The sequence below is a fragment of the Oncorhynchus mykiss genome, chromosome 9, assembly GCF_057628025.1.
Source record: "Oncorhynchus mykiss isolate SJ-2025 chromosome 9, ASM5762802v1, whole genome shotgun sequence".
Classification (NCBI taxonomy): domain Eukaryota; kingdom Metazoa; phylum Chordata; class Actinopteri; order Salmoniformes; family Salmonidae; genus Oncorhynchus; species Oncorhynchus mykiss.
The window spans coordinates 61,433,924-61,450,309 of NC_143030.1; the positions used below are offsets into that span (position 1 = coordinate 61,433,924).

A 16,386-nucleotide genomic window follows, 5' to 3' on the forward strand; every position below is an offset into this window, starting at 1 on the left:
ACTCAGCTATTAACATATATTCTGTAAGCTAGGGGACGAATATGAAAACAAAGAGCTGACAGCCTACTCACAAAGCAAAGTCTTTCACAAAGGTGTTGATTACCTCTGTAAATTAGAAATGACCTACAGTACTAATCTTGAACAAGAGCCGACTTGAGAAAATCTCATAACAACAAAATCTCATAACAATTGTAATAAGTGGCAATTAATGAATAATTGTGAATAATTCAGATGTTCTAACTTCCAACATTCCTCCTAGCATATCGCAATTCTATAAACCAGTGGCTGCTGAGGGAAGGACAGCTCATAATAATGTATGGAAAGGAGCGAATGGAATGGCATTAAACACATGGAACCCATGTGTTTGATGTATTTGATACCATTCCACACCAGCCATTGCCATGAGTCTGTCCTCCTGAATGAAGGTGCCACCAACCTCCTGTGCTATAAACTTGAAGTACAGTATGTGCTCACACCATGTTCTCTTGTTCACTCTCTCCTCAGATCCCCCAGGTGAGCTATGCCTCCACGGCTCCGGAGCTGAGTGATAACACGCGCTACGACTTCTTCTCCCGAGTCGTGCCCCCGGACACCTACCAGGCACAGGCCATGGTGGATATAGTTAAAGCCATGCGCTGGAATTATGTCTCCACAGTAGCATCAGAGGGTAACTATGGAGAAAGCGGTGTGGATGCCTTCATACAGAAGTCCCGCGAAGAGGGTGAGTCATCTCCATCTCTCCTGAACATTATTTTTCACTGTTCCACATGCATGCTGGGTCTAATTTAGAGAAATATAATGTATTATTGGCTCCTGCAATCAGAAACCTATTATGGCATCACATGGCTTCACAAATTGGTTAGGTATGGAAACTTACCAATGTTTTGTGTCGCTAACCTGATAACCTGTCTGATAACTGAGGTAGATTTGTATTGATGGGGGGACTATGCTTTTAAGTGGCAATGCTAAAGTTCTGCAGTTTATGGACATGAAAAAGCTACATTTAGTTATATGGATACACCATTATCATGGTTGAATTTAGCATATTAAAATGAAACCAATCACTTAACCCTTTACACTCGTGGGAATTGGCATATATGGACAGGGCTAAATTGAAATGTTTTTTACATAAAATATGAAATGCATAATCATTGTAGGAATTGAAAGGGAACCGTTTGGAGATAATGGGAACATTTCTAGATCAAATGTGAGTAAATCTGACACAATACTGACTGAATCTAAACATTACACTGTTGATTTTATGTACATTTCGCATTTACTGTACTCTGAAAATACTCTGGATACATTCAGTAACATAACAAGACTATTCCTGTAAAATGTGGGATAGGTGCAACATAAGACCAAAAAATGACACGGGTTTGAGTGAGAGGACTAACTGGTGTCTTCAAGTGGCCACACACCTCTCCAAAGTCTGCACTGTCCCTAAGCAATTTCAATGCACTTTTATTTAGATAATTAAAAAAAATTTTAGCCCCTTTTTCTCCCCAATTTCGTGGTATCCAATTGTTAGTAGTTACTATCTTGTCTCATCGCTACAACTCCCGTACGGGCTCGGGAGAAACGAAGGTCGAAAGCCATGCATCCTCCGAAACACAACCCAACCAAGCCGCACTGCTTCTTAACACAGCGCGCATCCAACCCGGAAGCCAGCCGCACCAATTTGTCGGAGGAAACACTGTGCACCTGGCGACCTGGTTAGCGTGCACTGCGCCCGGCCCGCCACAGGAGATGCTAGGGCGCGATGAGACAAGGATATCCCTACCGGCCAAACCCTCCCTAAGCCGGACGGCGCTAGGCCAATCACACAGTTACAGTTGTTGTTTACGCAATACAATAACGGCCATTTTAAATCCAAATCTGGGTCAGGTGGGCATAATTTGAAAGCTTGTTCTATTTCCAACATGGCTAGTTAAATCAAATACAATCTTACAGTGTTAAACTTCCACAAGGCAATTCAGAGAAACAGATTGTAATTTTGGTGAGCATAGAAAGGAGTTTAGATGTAATAAAAACAAACACAGGCTCATTCTGTTCAGAACAACCAAGGGTATGACACTGTGTCATCTTGTAACTGTACATTAAACATAGTGACACAGTATATGACATCAGTTTATGATTTGGAATTGTGCACATTTGGACTCACGGCTGTTTGGCTTTCTTGTATGACATCAAAGCAGTATTTATTATAATCCTCATTCAAAATACATTGAGTAATCTTTTACAGCATTTACAGCATTTCCCTTATTCAGACAACAAAACATTTGCAAAAGTTGCCCAATTACAGGGAGGGATGGGGGCAACGTCTTGTCATGTGCGGTGCTCAAGTTCAGAATGGCTGTCAGTCAAAACCAATACAACGCTTTGAAGCGCAGAGCCAGAGCTCTGATGTCATGTATTCCATGTTAATGTACAGCCACTACGTTCCAAATCTGCCATTTTCAACCTGTATATGGGTACGTATGTAAAGGGCTACCATAGATGCCATGTTTGTACATAATGTTGCACTTTCATTTACCTAAGATCCACTGGCTTGAAAGCGCAATCAATTGTTTGCTGCTAAATGATTCCATCTCTATGCAATGCAAACACTAACATAGATTGAATGGCACTTGACCCTTTATGTGTATAGCAGATGTCATGGTGAGAGACTGTCCTTGAATAATTGCTTTGTTCAAGGAATAGAACCAAACAAATCAGGGGAACTCATTGGGAATTACAATTTACCTTTTGAGTGCTTTTATCTCTGCAGTATTATTTGACTCAACGGCCTGCATCTACTTTGGAGGCGCTCAGGTATGGCATTATGCCACTTTAGCTGTGTCTCCTTAGGAAGCATTAGAGGCAGAGAGGTCTGTAGTTTTCAGGGTAGTTCAAATGTTGTGACCCAGCAGAATTCAAATGAAAGGAAATGACAGTCATAAAAGACCTGTTCCATTTGAGCATTCCATCCACAGATCAAACAACAAGTGTTAAATATAATAGTATTATACAACAGGTGGGTCTAATCCTGAATGCTGATTGGTTAAAAGCGGATTCCACCCGTCTATTATACAAGTTACCACCAGCTAAATCTATGATGTTAAAATGCCTATTTACTCTGTTTCATCTGACTGTACACTGTCACATCAGCCCAGGCAGGGAAGTTATAAACTTGATCTCCACTATAAAAAGCATCTAGACATTATCTCACATTTCTTTTAGAATAAAATTTAGTTTTCAACAGCGGAGATTTGAATAAACCTTTAACTGTCTGTCTCTCCAACATTTGCAACATTGTTTCAATATTCAAATTCGATCTCCAACTGTCCCTTAGTAATGAACGTGTAGGGGTCGGGACGAGAGAGAGAGAGACAGGCAGCGTTTCTCAGCCAATCGAAATCATGAATCAGCTGGCATCATTTTTATGGATATATACAAAGAAATGTATATTGGAAAAAGGTCAAACGAAACCAAGTGCAGCTAGTTTGCAGTCTTTCCAGCTTCAGTTTGAAGTTATTGTGTTAGCTGTGTTGTTGGCTAGATCCTCTGAGCAACAGTGTCCTAACGAGAGAGCACATTTTCTATACCAGGCAAAATCGTGACTCATTAACCCATTGCTATGGATGTATCCAAATAAATGTCAGTAGAAAACGGCTTAAACGAATGCAGCTACTGTTGTTATTTTTTCTGCACTGTTTGACGTGACCGTAAGTCAACCGTAGTTGGATAGTTAGCAAGCAACGAATGTTGCCAGCCAGTATGGCAATGGAACATTTAGAACAAACGACTGGGTCGCGTTCATAGATACAGAACAAAAGTCATTGAATTACGAGGAAAATTAGATAGTATAGCCAACAACATTATGACAATCATCCATCATACCGTACGATAATTATTTTACTGTCACATTTTCATCAACCAAATACAGAATGGTTTATCTGACAGTTCACAGCGTAACATATAACCTTATCCAGCTTGGTAACACTTTATTTTATGGGTATTTATAAAGTGTGTGTTCACCATGTATTAATCATTACTTCCACATTTATAAACCATTTACTAATCATTCGTAAAGTATATTTGCAGCCCCTAATCTAAAGTGAGCCCTTTATAAATACTTTATGCATTTTTTACTGACCAGTGTAATTTCTCACAAAAAAATGGGCATGCCATTGGTAGACATTCCAGCAGTACCTGGTAAAAGAATAAGCACACAACACGATATTTAAGGAAATATATATGCATTTGTGAAGAACTAGATAACTAATAACTAATAACATTTACAAATGTGAGAGCAATGATTAATACATGGTGAGCACACTGTTTATTAATGCATTACAAATGGTTTAGAAATGCCTTAGAAATGGTTTATTACGACCCTTAAAATAAAGTGTTACCATAGTTTACGATGCTTTGTGGAAAGTAAATTTTTTCCTGGGGAACAAATAGTTACTTTGCAGTTGACTACAATTATTTGTGACTACTTTTTAAAACGATTTGAATAGAGATTTAAGAAAGAAACTAATTTTAAAACTATTTGAATACAGACCTGAGCAATCAACAAGGTAAAAAAATATTTGAATACAGATCTCAGGAAGTGACTACTTTTCTGAAACTATTAGATAGGCTGCCTTCAACTAATGGCAAGGATGTATCTGGAACTGCGTGTTGAAGATAGAAAGAGAATGAATAGAGCAAACACAATCTCCCATACTATTCTAATCTATCTAACAGTCATATTGGATCTACACAATACATTTTTACCTAAACATTTAGTAAATGTCCATTATTCTGAATATCCAGTGTCCCAGGTGTACATAATCAAGTCAAACCAATAAACCAATGATATTTTTTACAGATAAGAATAAATAAGTTGTGACGCTCAACTTCTGTATGACTCTTTCAACATGCCACTGAAAAGGTCAAAGGCTGCAACTAATTTTTCAATACCTGAAAATATTGCAGAGTAATTCAAAGCTATTTGCAAACATTGCAAACAGCAAATTGGATGCTTAGTAAAAACAACTTCAAACCTCTTTGTCCATCTGTTCTTGTTTCAAACAAACACTACACCATCTTTAAAGGGATCGTTTACTCAGAATACAAACTATTTTCCACCTACCTTGGCTGTAGTTGATTCAAGAAGACAGTTTTGGGATATTTTGTTTACTTTCTGCACCTACTAGCCACATTTTGTTACTATTAGCATTTTCAGTAACACTTAACATTAAACTGTTCTTGTGCCTGTGTAATAAAACTGTAATTACTTTTGAAGCAACATTTTAATAGCATGTTAGGTCACATAATACTTTGGTTATTGCATTTTAGTTGCATAGCAATAAGCTGAGAGTTTTTGTAAATACTGTACACAAGAGGACTAGTGACTGTTCCTTATTCCACTTATGTAAGTACTACATTATTATGCATTTACAGAGGAACATCCTATGCAGATTTTTGTTTTTTTACGTGTTATTTCTTACATTAGTACCCCAGGTCATCTTAGGTTTCATTACATACAGTCGAGAAGAACTACTGAATATAAGAGCAGCGTCAGCTCACCATCAGTACGACCAAGAATATGACTTTCGCGAAGCGGATCCTGTGTTCTGCCTTTCACCCAGGACAACGGAATGGATCCCAGCCGGCGACCCCAAAAAACGACTTCGTAAAAGAGGGAAACGTAGCGGTCTTCTGGTCAGACTCCGGAGACGGGCTCATCGTGCACCACTCCCCAGTATACTTCTCGCCAATGTCCAGTCTCTTGACAACAAGGTTGATGAAATCCGAGCAAGGGTAGCATTCCAGAGGGACATCAGAGACTGTAACGTTCTTTGCTTCACGGAAACATGGCTACCTGGAGAGACGATATCGGAGTCGGTGCAGCCAGCTGGTTTCTCCACGCATCGCGCCGACAGAAACAAACATCTTTCTGGTAAGAAGAGGGGCGGGGGCGTATGCCTTATGGCTATTGAGACGTGGTGTGGTCACAAAAGCATACAGGAACTCAAGTCCTTCTGTTCACCTGATTTAGAATTCCTCACAATCAAATGTCGACCGCATTATCTACCAAGGGAATTCTCTTTGATTATAATCACAGCCGTATATATTCCCCCCCAAGCAGACATTGGGCAGATGGCTCTGAACGAACTTTATTTGACTCTTTGCAAACTGGAATCCATACATCCTGAGGCTGCATTCATTGTAGCTGGGGATTTTAACAAGGCTAATCTGAAAACAAGACTCCCTAAATTGTATCAGCATATCGATTGCGCAACCAGGCCTGGCAAAACCTTGGATCACTGCTATTCTAACTTCCGCGACGCATATAAGGCCCTGCCCCGCCCTCCTTTCGGAAAAGCTGACCACGACTCCATTTTGTTGATCCCTGCCTACAGACAGAAACTAAAACAAGAATCTCCCACGCTGAGGTCTGTTCAACGCTGGTCCGACCAATCTGATTCCACACTCCAAGACTGCTTCCATCACGTGGACTGGGATATGTTTCGTATTGCGTCAGACAACAACCACTGCGAACCACTGCTTTTAATCAGGGCAAGGTGACCGGAAATATGACCGAATACAAACAGTGTAGCTATTCCCTCCGCAAGGCAATCAAACAAGCTAAGCGTCAGTATAGAGACAAAGTAGAATCTCAATTCAACGGCTCAGACACAAGAGGTATGTGGCAGGGTCTACAGTCAATCACGGATTACAAAAAGAAAACCAGCCCCGTCACGGACCCGGATGTCTTGATCCCAGACTAAATAACTTTTTTGTCCGCTTTGAGGACAATACAGTGCCACTGACACGGCCTGCAACCAAAACATGCGGCCTCTCCTTCACTGCAGCCGAGGTGAGTAAAACAATTAAACGTGTTAACCCTCGCAAGGCTGCAGACCCAGAAGGCATCCCCAGCCGCGCCCTCAGAGCATGCGCAGACCAGCTGGCTGGTGTGTTTACGGACATATTCAATCAATCCCTATCCCAGTCTACTGTTCCCACATGCTTCAAGAGGGCCACCATTGTTCCTGTTCCCAAGAAAGCTAAGGTAACTGAGCTAAACGACTACCTGAAATTTGGCTTGTCACCAAAAGCATTCACAAACTTCTACAGATGCACAATCGAGAGCATCCTGGCAGGCTGTATCACCGCCTGGTACGGCAACTGCTCCGCCCACAACCGTAAGGCTCTCCAGAGGGTAGTGAGGTCTGCACAACGCATCACCGGGGGCAAACTACCGTAGCACTCACTTCCGTCATCATGAAGTGCTTTGAGAGACTAGTCAAGGACCATATCACCTCCACCCTACCTGACACCCTAGACCCACTCCAATTTGCTTACCGCCCAAATAGGTCCACAGACAATGCAATCTCAACCACACTGCACACTGCCCTAACCCACCTGGACAAGAGGAATACCTATGTGAGAATGCTGTTCATCGACTACAGCTCGGCATTTAACAACATAGTACCCTCCAACCTCGTCATCAAGCTCGAGACCCTGGGTCTCGACCCCGCCCTGTGCAACTGGGTACTGGACTTCCTGACGGGCCGCCCCCAGGTGGTGAGGGTAGGAAACAACATCTCCACCCCGCTGATCCTCAACACTGGGGCCCCACAAGGGTGCGTTCTGAGCCCTCTCCTGTACTCCCTGTTCACCCACGACTGCGTGGCCACGCACGCCTCCAACTCAATCATCAAGTTTGCGGACGACACAACAGTGGTAGGCTTGATTACCAACAACGACGAGACGGCCTACAGGGAGGAGGTGAGGGCCCTCGGAGTGTGGTGTCAGGAAAATAACCTCACACTCAATGTCAACAAAACTAAGGAGATGATTGTGGACTTCAGGAAACAGCAGAGGGAACACCCCCCTATCCACATCGATGGAACAGTAGTGGAGAGGGTAGCAAGTTTTAAGTTCCTCGGCATACACATCACAGACAAACTGAATTGGTCCACCCACACGGACAGCATCATGAAGAAGGCGCAGCAGCGCCTCTTCAACCTCAGGACTGAAGAAATTTGGCTTGTCACCAAAAACATTCACAAACTTCTACAGATGCACAATTGAGAGCATCCTGGCAGGCTGTATCACCGCCTGGTACGGCAACTGCTCCACCCACAACCGTAAGGCTCTCCAGAGGGTAGTGAGGTCTGCACAACGCATCACCGGGGGCAAACTACCGTAGCACTCACTTCCAGGACACCTACACCACACGATGTTACAGGAAGGCCATAAAGATCATCAAGGACAACAACCACTCGAGCCACTGCCTGTTCACCCCGCTATCATCCAGAAGGCGAGGTCAGTACAGGTGCATCAAAGCTGGGACCGAGAGACTGAAAAACAGCTTCTATCTCAAGGCCATCAGACTGTTAAACAGCCACCACTAACATTGAGTGGCTGCTGCCAACACACTGACTCAACTCCAGCCACTTTAATAATGGGAATTGATGGGAAATGATGTAAAATATATCACTAGCCACTTTAAACAATGCTACCTAATATAATGTTTACATACCCTACATTATTCATCTCATATGTATACGTATATACTGTACTCTATATCATCTACTGCATCTTTATGTAATACATGTATCACTAGCCACTTTAACTATGCCACTTTGTTTACATACTCATCTCATATGTATATACTGTACCCGATACCATCTACTGTATCTTGCCTATGCCGCTCTGTACCATCACTCATTCATATATCTTTATGTACATATTCTTTATCCCCTTACACTTGTGTGTATAAGACAGTAGTCTTGGAATTGTTAGTTAGATTACTTGTTGGTTATTACTGCATTGTCGGAACTAGAAGCACAAGCATTTCGCTACACTCGCATTAACATCTGCTAACCATGTGTATGTGACAAATAAAATTTGATTTGATTTGTAACAACTATGTTGCTATTGTAATAATCATTAAGTTACTACACATGTATAAGAATTTGATATCAAGTGTACCTCCTTGTGTGTCACGCATTATGAAAATAAATGTGTTGGTCATTTTGAGTCGGAAAAGTTATCTACTCTAATGTTGAGGAGATTCCATGTCTCTCATGTATTTAATTCAAGGCTATAGGCTATATTAAGATTCATATATAAGAGCCCTCCAAACCAGGTGCTTATGATCTTATATTTAGCCTAATTCAACTAACTGTTGTACTTTTTGGTACTTCATACTTGGCAGCCATCAAATACATGTTTTTTGTTAATGGGGCTAGGGGGCAGAATTTTCACTTTTGGATAAATAGCATGCCATTTTCAACTTCCTGCTACTCATGCCAAGAATATAAGATATGCATATTATTCATAGATTTGGATAGAAAACACTCTGAAGTTTCTTAAAGTGTTTGAATCATGTCTGTGAGTATAACAGAACTTATGTAGCAGGCAAAACCCAGAGGACTAACTGTTCAGAATGTTTAATTTTTTTCCCCTCTCTGTTCCCTGAGTTGTCTTTGCCAAGGGATTTTTCATAGGAACCTGTTTTCAGTTCCTACCGCTTCCACTGGATGTCAACAGTCTTTGGAATTTGGTTGAGGTTATTCCTTTGTGCAATGAAGAAGTAGGCCAACTAGGAACTGGGGACACTTTTGTGAGTTGCGCAAGACGTGAAAAGCAGCGTTGGTTTGTTTTCTTTCCTGTATTGAACACAGATTGCCCTGTCTACAATTTGATCGATTATTAACGTTTAAAAATACCTAAAGTTGTATTACAAAAGTAGTTTGAAATATTTTGACAAAGTTTATAGGCAACTTTTGAAATATTTTGTAGTGACGTTGCGTTTTTGTAAGCAGTTTTTTTCTGGATCAAACACGCTTTATAAATGGACATTTTGGATATACAGTGCCTTGCGAAAGTATTCGGCCCCCTTGAACTTTGCGACCTTTTGCCACATTTCAGGCTTCAAACATAAAGATATAATACTGTATTTTTTTGTGAAGAATCAACAACAAGTGGGACACAATCATGAAGTGGAACGACATTTATCGGATATTTCAAACTTTTTTAACAAATCAAAAACTGAACAATTGGGCGTGCAAAATTATTCAGCCCCCTTAAGTTAATACTTTGTAGCGCCACCTTTTGCTGCGATTACAGCTGTAAGTCGCTTGGGGTATGTCTCTATCAGTTTTGCACATCGAGAGACTGACATTTTTTCCCATTCCTCCTTGCAAAACAGCTCGAGCTCAGTGAGGTTGGATGGAGAGCATTTGTGAACAGCAGTTTTCAGTTCTTTCCACAGATTCTCGATTGGATTCAGGTCTGGACTTTGACTTGGCCATTCTAACACATGGATATGTTTATTTTTTTACCATTCCATTGTAGATTTTGCTTTATGTTTTGGATCATTGTCTTGTTGGAAGACAAATCTTCGTCCCAGTCTCAGGTCTTTTGCAGACTCCATCAGGTTTTCTTCCAGAATGGTCCTGTATTTGGCTCCATCCATCTTCCCATCAATTTTAACCATCTTCCCTGTCCCTGCTGAAGAAAAGCAGGCCCAAACCATGATGCTGCCACCACCATGTTTGACAGTGGGGATGGTGTGTTCAGCTGTGTTGCTTTTACGCCAAACATAATGTTTTGCATTGTTGCCAAAAAGTTCAATTTTGGTTTCATCTGACCAGAGCACCTTCTTCCACATGTTTGGTGTGTCTCCCAGGTGGCTTGTGGCAAACTTTAAACAACACTTTTTATGGATATCTTTAAGAAATGGCTTTCTTCTTGCCACTCTTCCATAAAGGCCAGATTTGTGCAATATACGACTGATTGTTGTCCTATGGACAGAGTCTCCCACCTCAGCTGTAGATCTCTGCAGTTCATCCAGAGTGATCATGGGCCTCTTGGCTGCATCTCTGATCAGTCTTCTCCTTGTATAAGCTGAAAGTTTAGAGGGACGGCCAGGTCTTGGTAGATTTGCAGTGGTCTGATACTCCTTCCATTTCAATATTATCGCTTGCACAGTGCTCCTTGGGATGTTTAAAGCTTGGGAAATCTTTTTGTATCCAAATCCGGCTTTAAACTTCTTCACAACAGTATCTCGGACCTGCCTGGTGTGTTCCTTGTTCTTCATGATGCTCTCTGCGCTTTTAACGGACCTCTGAGACTATCACAGTGCATGTGCATTTATACGGAGACTTGATTACACACAGGTGGATTGTATTTATCCTCATTAGTCATTTAGGTCAACATTGGATCATTCAGAGATCCTCACTGAACTTCTGGAGAGAGTTTGCTGCACTGAAAGTAAAGGGGCTGAATAATTTTGCACGCACAATTTTTTTGTTTTTGATTTGTTAAAAAAGTTTGAAATATCCAATAAATGTCGTTCCACTTCATGATTGTGTCCCACTTGTTGTTGATTATTCACAAAAAAATACAGTTTTATATCTTTATGTTTGAAGCCTGAAATGTGGCAAAAGGTCGCAAAGTTCAAGAGGGCCGAATACTTTCGCAAGGCACTGTATATGGACGGAATTAATCTAACAAAAGAACCAAATGTTATGTTTATGGGACATATTGGAGTGCCAACAAAAGAAGCTCGTCAAAGATAATGCATGTTTTATATTTTATTTCAGCGTTTTTTTTTAGCGCCTGCAGGGTTGAAACATGCTAACTCCTTTGTTTACTGCTGGTGCAGATGGTGCAGGCTAACAGATAATAGCTTCTTATGCTTTCGCCGAAAACCATTTTTAAAATCTGACATGTTGGCTGGATTCACGAGTGTAGCTTTAATTTGGTATCTTACATGTGTGATTTAATGAAAGTTTGAATTTTATAGTATTTTATTTGAATCTGGCGCTCTGCATTTTCCCTGGCAATTGGCCAGTTGAGACATTTGCGTCCCGCCTATCCCTAACTAGTTTTAAATAACTTGCAACATACTTTCAAATAATATTTGTTTTTCTGAGACCGGTATTTGAAAATCAAAGAAAATAGTCTGGAAGGTGTTCTCACATTGGAGTAGTACAGCCATGCTTGGGACATTGTAAGGAATGACTGATTCTGTTACTTTTTGTTTGCTAGCCATTCAACTCTGTCTCCCTGGCCTCAAATCTGCCCCAGGTTGATGGGTAATTTGGCAGCTTAATCTTAAAATAAGTGGATACTGATTTGTAACATAATGCGCATGAATAATTCAAATATGGGGAGGCAAAACAGGTCAGTGCTTCTGAATGAATTATCCATGTTGATGAATGTATATCTTAATAGAAAACAGAAATTTATTTATTCACATTTTTCATAAAGGATAATTGTTTGTGTACATTGTCCGTGTGTATTTTGTCATTATTATGACTCTGATTCATGTGCTGATGAAGCTTGTCCATGCTGACACCACGTCCTCTGTCAGCTTACGAGTGTCAGTGTCCTAAAATGGGCCACGTTTATCTTCAGCTTTCTGGCTAAACCAAAGCAATTTTTCCAATGAGATTGCAAAGGTGTTGATGAAGCAAAAATAAATCGGTATTGAGAAATAGCTAGAAAGTGAGCAAGCAAGAGAGAACTGAGAGGGAGAAGTAGAAGTGAGCATGTCTGCCCTGTAACTACAGTGGGCGTAGCACAGCGTTGGGAATACAGTCAGCCCCGAGCAGGGAGCAGACCACACACGCTCAGCCTGACCTCTGACCCCCGCTGGGGCTGAATGTAATCACTACCGACATGCCTACTGCTCTCTGTGCCACTGCATCACCTTCCTCTGCCAGCGCCAAGCTGCAGCACATCATACTGTACCGTAACTATCTATGGAGAGAGACCAGTGGCAGAGGGAGCAGAGGAGTGTCCCTGCAGAGTCCTCCTGCTTCCCCGGCTCAGCCCTGTGGAGCAGGAGTTAATATGAGGAGAGTTCAGCCGGCTCAGCGATTTATAGTTTGGAGCCCCTAGGTGGAGAGCACCATGGGGAGCCTTCAGAAAGGGAGTTCCAAGTATAGGCTACCATACATTAGCCAGGATGGAGCTCCTTTCTTGCAGGTTGAGCTCAGTTCAACTGAAGCAGCAACTTCCAAACTCACTTAATTTCACCGATAGACAGACAAAATGGTAGGTTAATGTACTGTAGCTTTTCAAGCATCTCTGCCTGAAAGTAAAAACACCATCTAGCTGCCAAGCCAACCTGCTGAACCATCATTATTACTTGGGTTCTTATTCACTGTGGCAACAGGAAGCAATCCAACACGTCTATGAATACCCACCAAACCATGACATCTCCAATTAGCATTCCTCTCACCCAGCCCTGTGCTGCTGAATTTTCCCTGTTGTGAGCACTCAACTTCAAAAGGTCCTTGCACTCCAAGTCTCCATGCGCCAGACCATTACACCCTGCACTTTAATGATATTGACAGCAGGGCCCTTTTCCCTGATCCTTATAACAACCCAAACTACACTGTTTGTAGGATGTTATATTGAAGTCAGCATACTTTGGACTTGTCATTGTAGTCAGAGTACATTGATACTGTCGATTATGTCACAAGGTATGTTGGTTTAACTCGAGGTAATAAAAAACAATACCCCCCCGTGAAAAATATTTTCACGTGATCCTCCCCCTGCAAAAAAATTGCGCTCTCCTCTCTCGTACTGTAATTTTTTTTTCACACTCTTCCCCCTCATAAAATGAATTGTTATTTTTTTATTACAACCATAAATAACTGTAGAAATCCTGTGTTCACGAACGTGGATATTGATTTTACCACTTCAGCATGGTTATGTGGCATAGTCAATACCACACAGGGCTAAGGTTGAGAGTTCGCCAACCACCACGGAAGACCTCACTCTCCCTGCCTGTATGATTACACTACGATCAGAGTCAGATGAAGACAATGATCATCTAGGGGAATCAGATTTTCAACATAATTATATAAAAATATTATGAAAATAATTTTCCACCAACAGGTTTCTGTTCCAATGCACCACGCAACCAATAAGCAACTTATAACTGCATACCGGTTACCAATTTTGAGAACTTATCATCATGGTTTGAGTTTTAACACCACAATCAAGAGTATGTCAATCTTGACTAACAGAAAATACATCCCTCCCTACTCAGTACTTAAGACTTGGTTTGACGATATCTGAATATCATTTGGATGCTAGAATTATATTCGAGTGGAGTGGATGAACGTGAGCAGGTAGCCTAAAGGAGACTTTTGAAGTAATCTAATCAGATTAAAACATTGTGACTAGTTGTATTTATGCCACACATAAAAGGTAATATATGTTAAAAGTTAAATTACAAATTAAGTCTCTAAGAGCTTTGTCCACCTGGATTGAACAATATTTGCGCATTATTCTTTTTTAAATTCTTAAAGCTCTGTCAAGTTGGTTGTTGATCATTTCTAGACAGCCATTTTCAAGTCTTGCCAAAGAGTTTTAAGCCGATTTAAGTCAAAACTGTAAATAGGCCACTCAGGAACATTCAATTTCATCTTGGTAGTCAACGCTATTGTCTATTTGGCCTTGTGTCTTAGGTTATTTCCCTACAGAGAGGTGAATTTGTCTCCCCATGTCTGTTGTAAAGCAGACTGAACACAGTTTTCCTCTAGGACTTTCCCTGTTCTTAGCTCTATTCCATTTATTTTTCTCCTAAAAAATCCCTAGTCCTTGCCGATGACTAGCATACCCATAAAATTATGCAGCCACCATGCTTGAAAATCTAAAGCGTGGTACTCAGTGATATGTTGTGTTGCCCCAAACATAACGCTTTATATTCAGGACATAAAGTTAATTTCTTTGCCACATTTTTTGAAGTTTTACTTTAGTGCTTTACAGGATGCATGTTTAGGAATATTTTTTATTCTGTACAGGATTTATTTTCACTCTACAATACTGTTGATCCATCCTCAGTTTTATCCTATCACACATTTAAAACTCTGTAACTGTTTCAAAGACACCATTGGCCTCATGGTGAAATCCCTGAGCGGTTTCCTTCCTCTCCGTCAACTAAATTAGGAAGGACGCCTGTATCTTTGTAGTGACTGGGTGTATTGATACGCCATCAAAAGTGTAATTAATAACTTCACCATGCTCAAAGAGATATTCAATGTCTGCTTTTTTAAAAATCTATCAATATATGCCCTTCTCTGCAAGGCATTGGAAAAACGCCCTGGTCTTTGTGGTTGAATCTGTGTTTGACATTCACTGCTGGACTGAGGGACCTTACAGATAATTGTATGTGTGGGGTACAGAGATGAGGTAGTCATGAACAAATCATGTTAAACGCTATTATTGCACGCAGAGTGAGTCCATACAGCATATTACATTACTTGTTAAACTTCTACTCTTTAACTTATTTAGGCTCACAATAGCAAAGGGGTTGAATGCTTATTGACTAAAGACAGTTCAGCTTTTCCTTTTCAATGAATTTGTAAAAAAAAAAAAAAAAGCATAATTCCACAGTAAAAAAAACGTTCCATTTTATACATTTTAAGGGTTGTGAATTTTTTCTGAAGGCAACCGCTTATGTACAAAGCCTCCAGAGGCCCCCTTTCTTCATAGAGGGAGTGGCCAGCCCAGAGATGGAGAGATGGAGGGATGTGGCCTCTCATTAATCAGCAAAACAGAGACAGAGTCAATACTGCTGGGCTTTACTCTGTTCCACCACGGCCTAACCCCCCTGACAAGGTACACCGAGAGGGGCTGCCCCACATCACAATGTGGAAAATGCATAGTAAGTGCACTGTGCAAGTCAAAATGCTGAAGATCAGTTACGTTTACATAATGATTACAATAATTTGTCATTATACATGTTAGCATTATTGACTTTTTCACATGATTTTCTGCACAGTCATTTTGATTGTAGCCGTTCACTCAGTTTGTAAAAAAATATAATTTACATCTGTTTATTTACCATCTCAGATTCCTCCAACATCCCCACTGATGACTCTAATCCAATGTGTCTTGTAGCAATGTGTTTACTGTATGTAATTGAATTTGGAGTGGTAATTATTAGACCGAGGGGTGGCAGTAATCAGCCTCTTGATGATCTAAGGCCTTTGAATAGTGTGTCGTCTGGTGACTGGTGATCAGAAAGCTCCTCTGCCCAGCGTTGGGGATAAGCAGATTGCTGCTGTGACATGTAGTAACCCAACATCTCTATTAGACTGCTACTGCTGTGATATAGAGTGTCTTGTGTATGGGTCTTACTTGCCTTAGATGGTAGAATAAAACATAATTTGGAAGATGGATAAAATGTGCTGGAATGTATGATGCAGCAAGTGACGTTTTTTATTTTCAGCTGAATGTCTTTTTTGTGTGAAAGAGCCACAGTATGCCACTACATTTAACATACAGTGGTTGTGGGTGGAATTTAGATGTAGATAGTTTGGTGAACTGTAGTAGTTCCATTAGAGTAACTTGTTTTTATATACAGGAGTATAG

At 40.8% G+C, this 16,386-nt stretch overlaps 1 protein-coding gene across 1 annotated transcript in view; it reads left to right on the forward strand.

Moving 5' to 3' along the window:
* Window positions 1-477: 477 nt before the first annotated feature.
* The window catches only part of LOC110531212 (metabotropic glutamate receptor 4-like), a 108,781-nt gene continuing 92,872 nt past the window's right edge, over window positions 478-16,386 (forward strand). Inside the window, exon 1 of the mRNA XM_090185814.1 lies at window positions 478-721. Coding sequence (XP_090041940.1) covers window positions 478-721 — 244 coding nt within the window. The remainder of the gene's footprint in view (window positions 722-16,386) is intronic.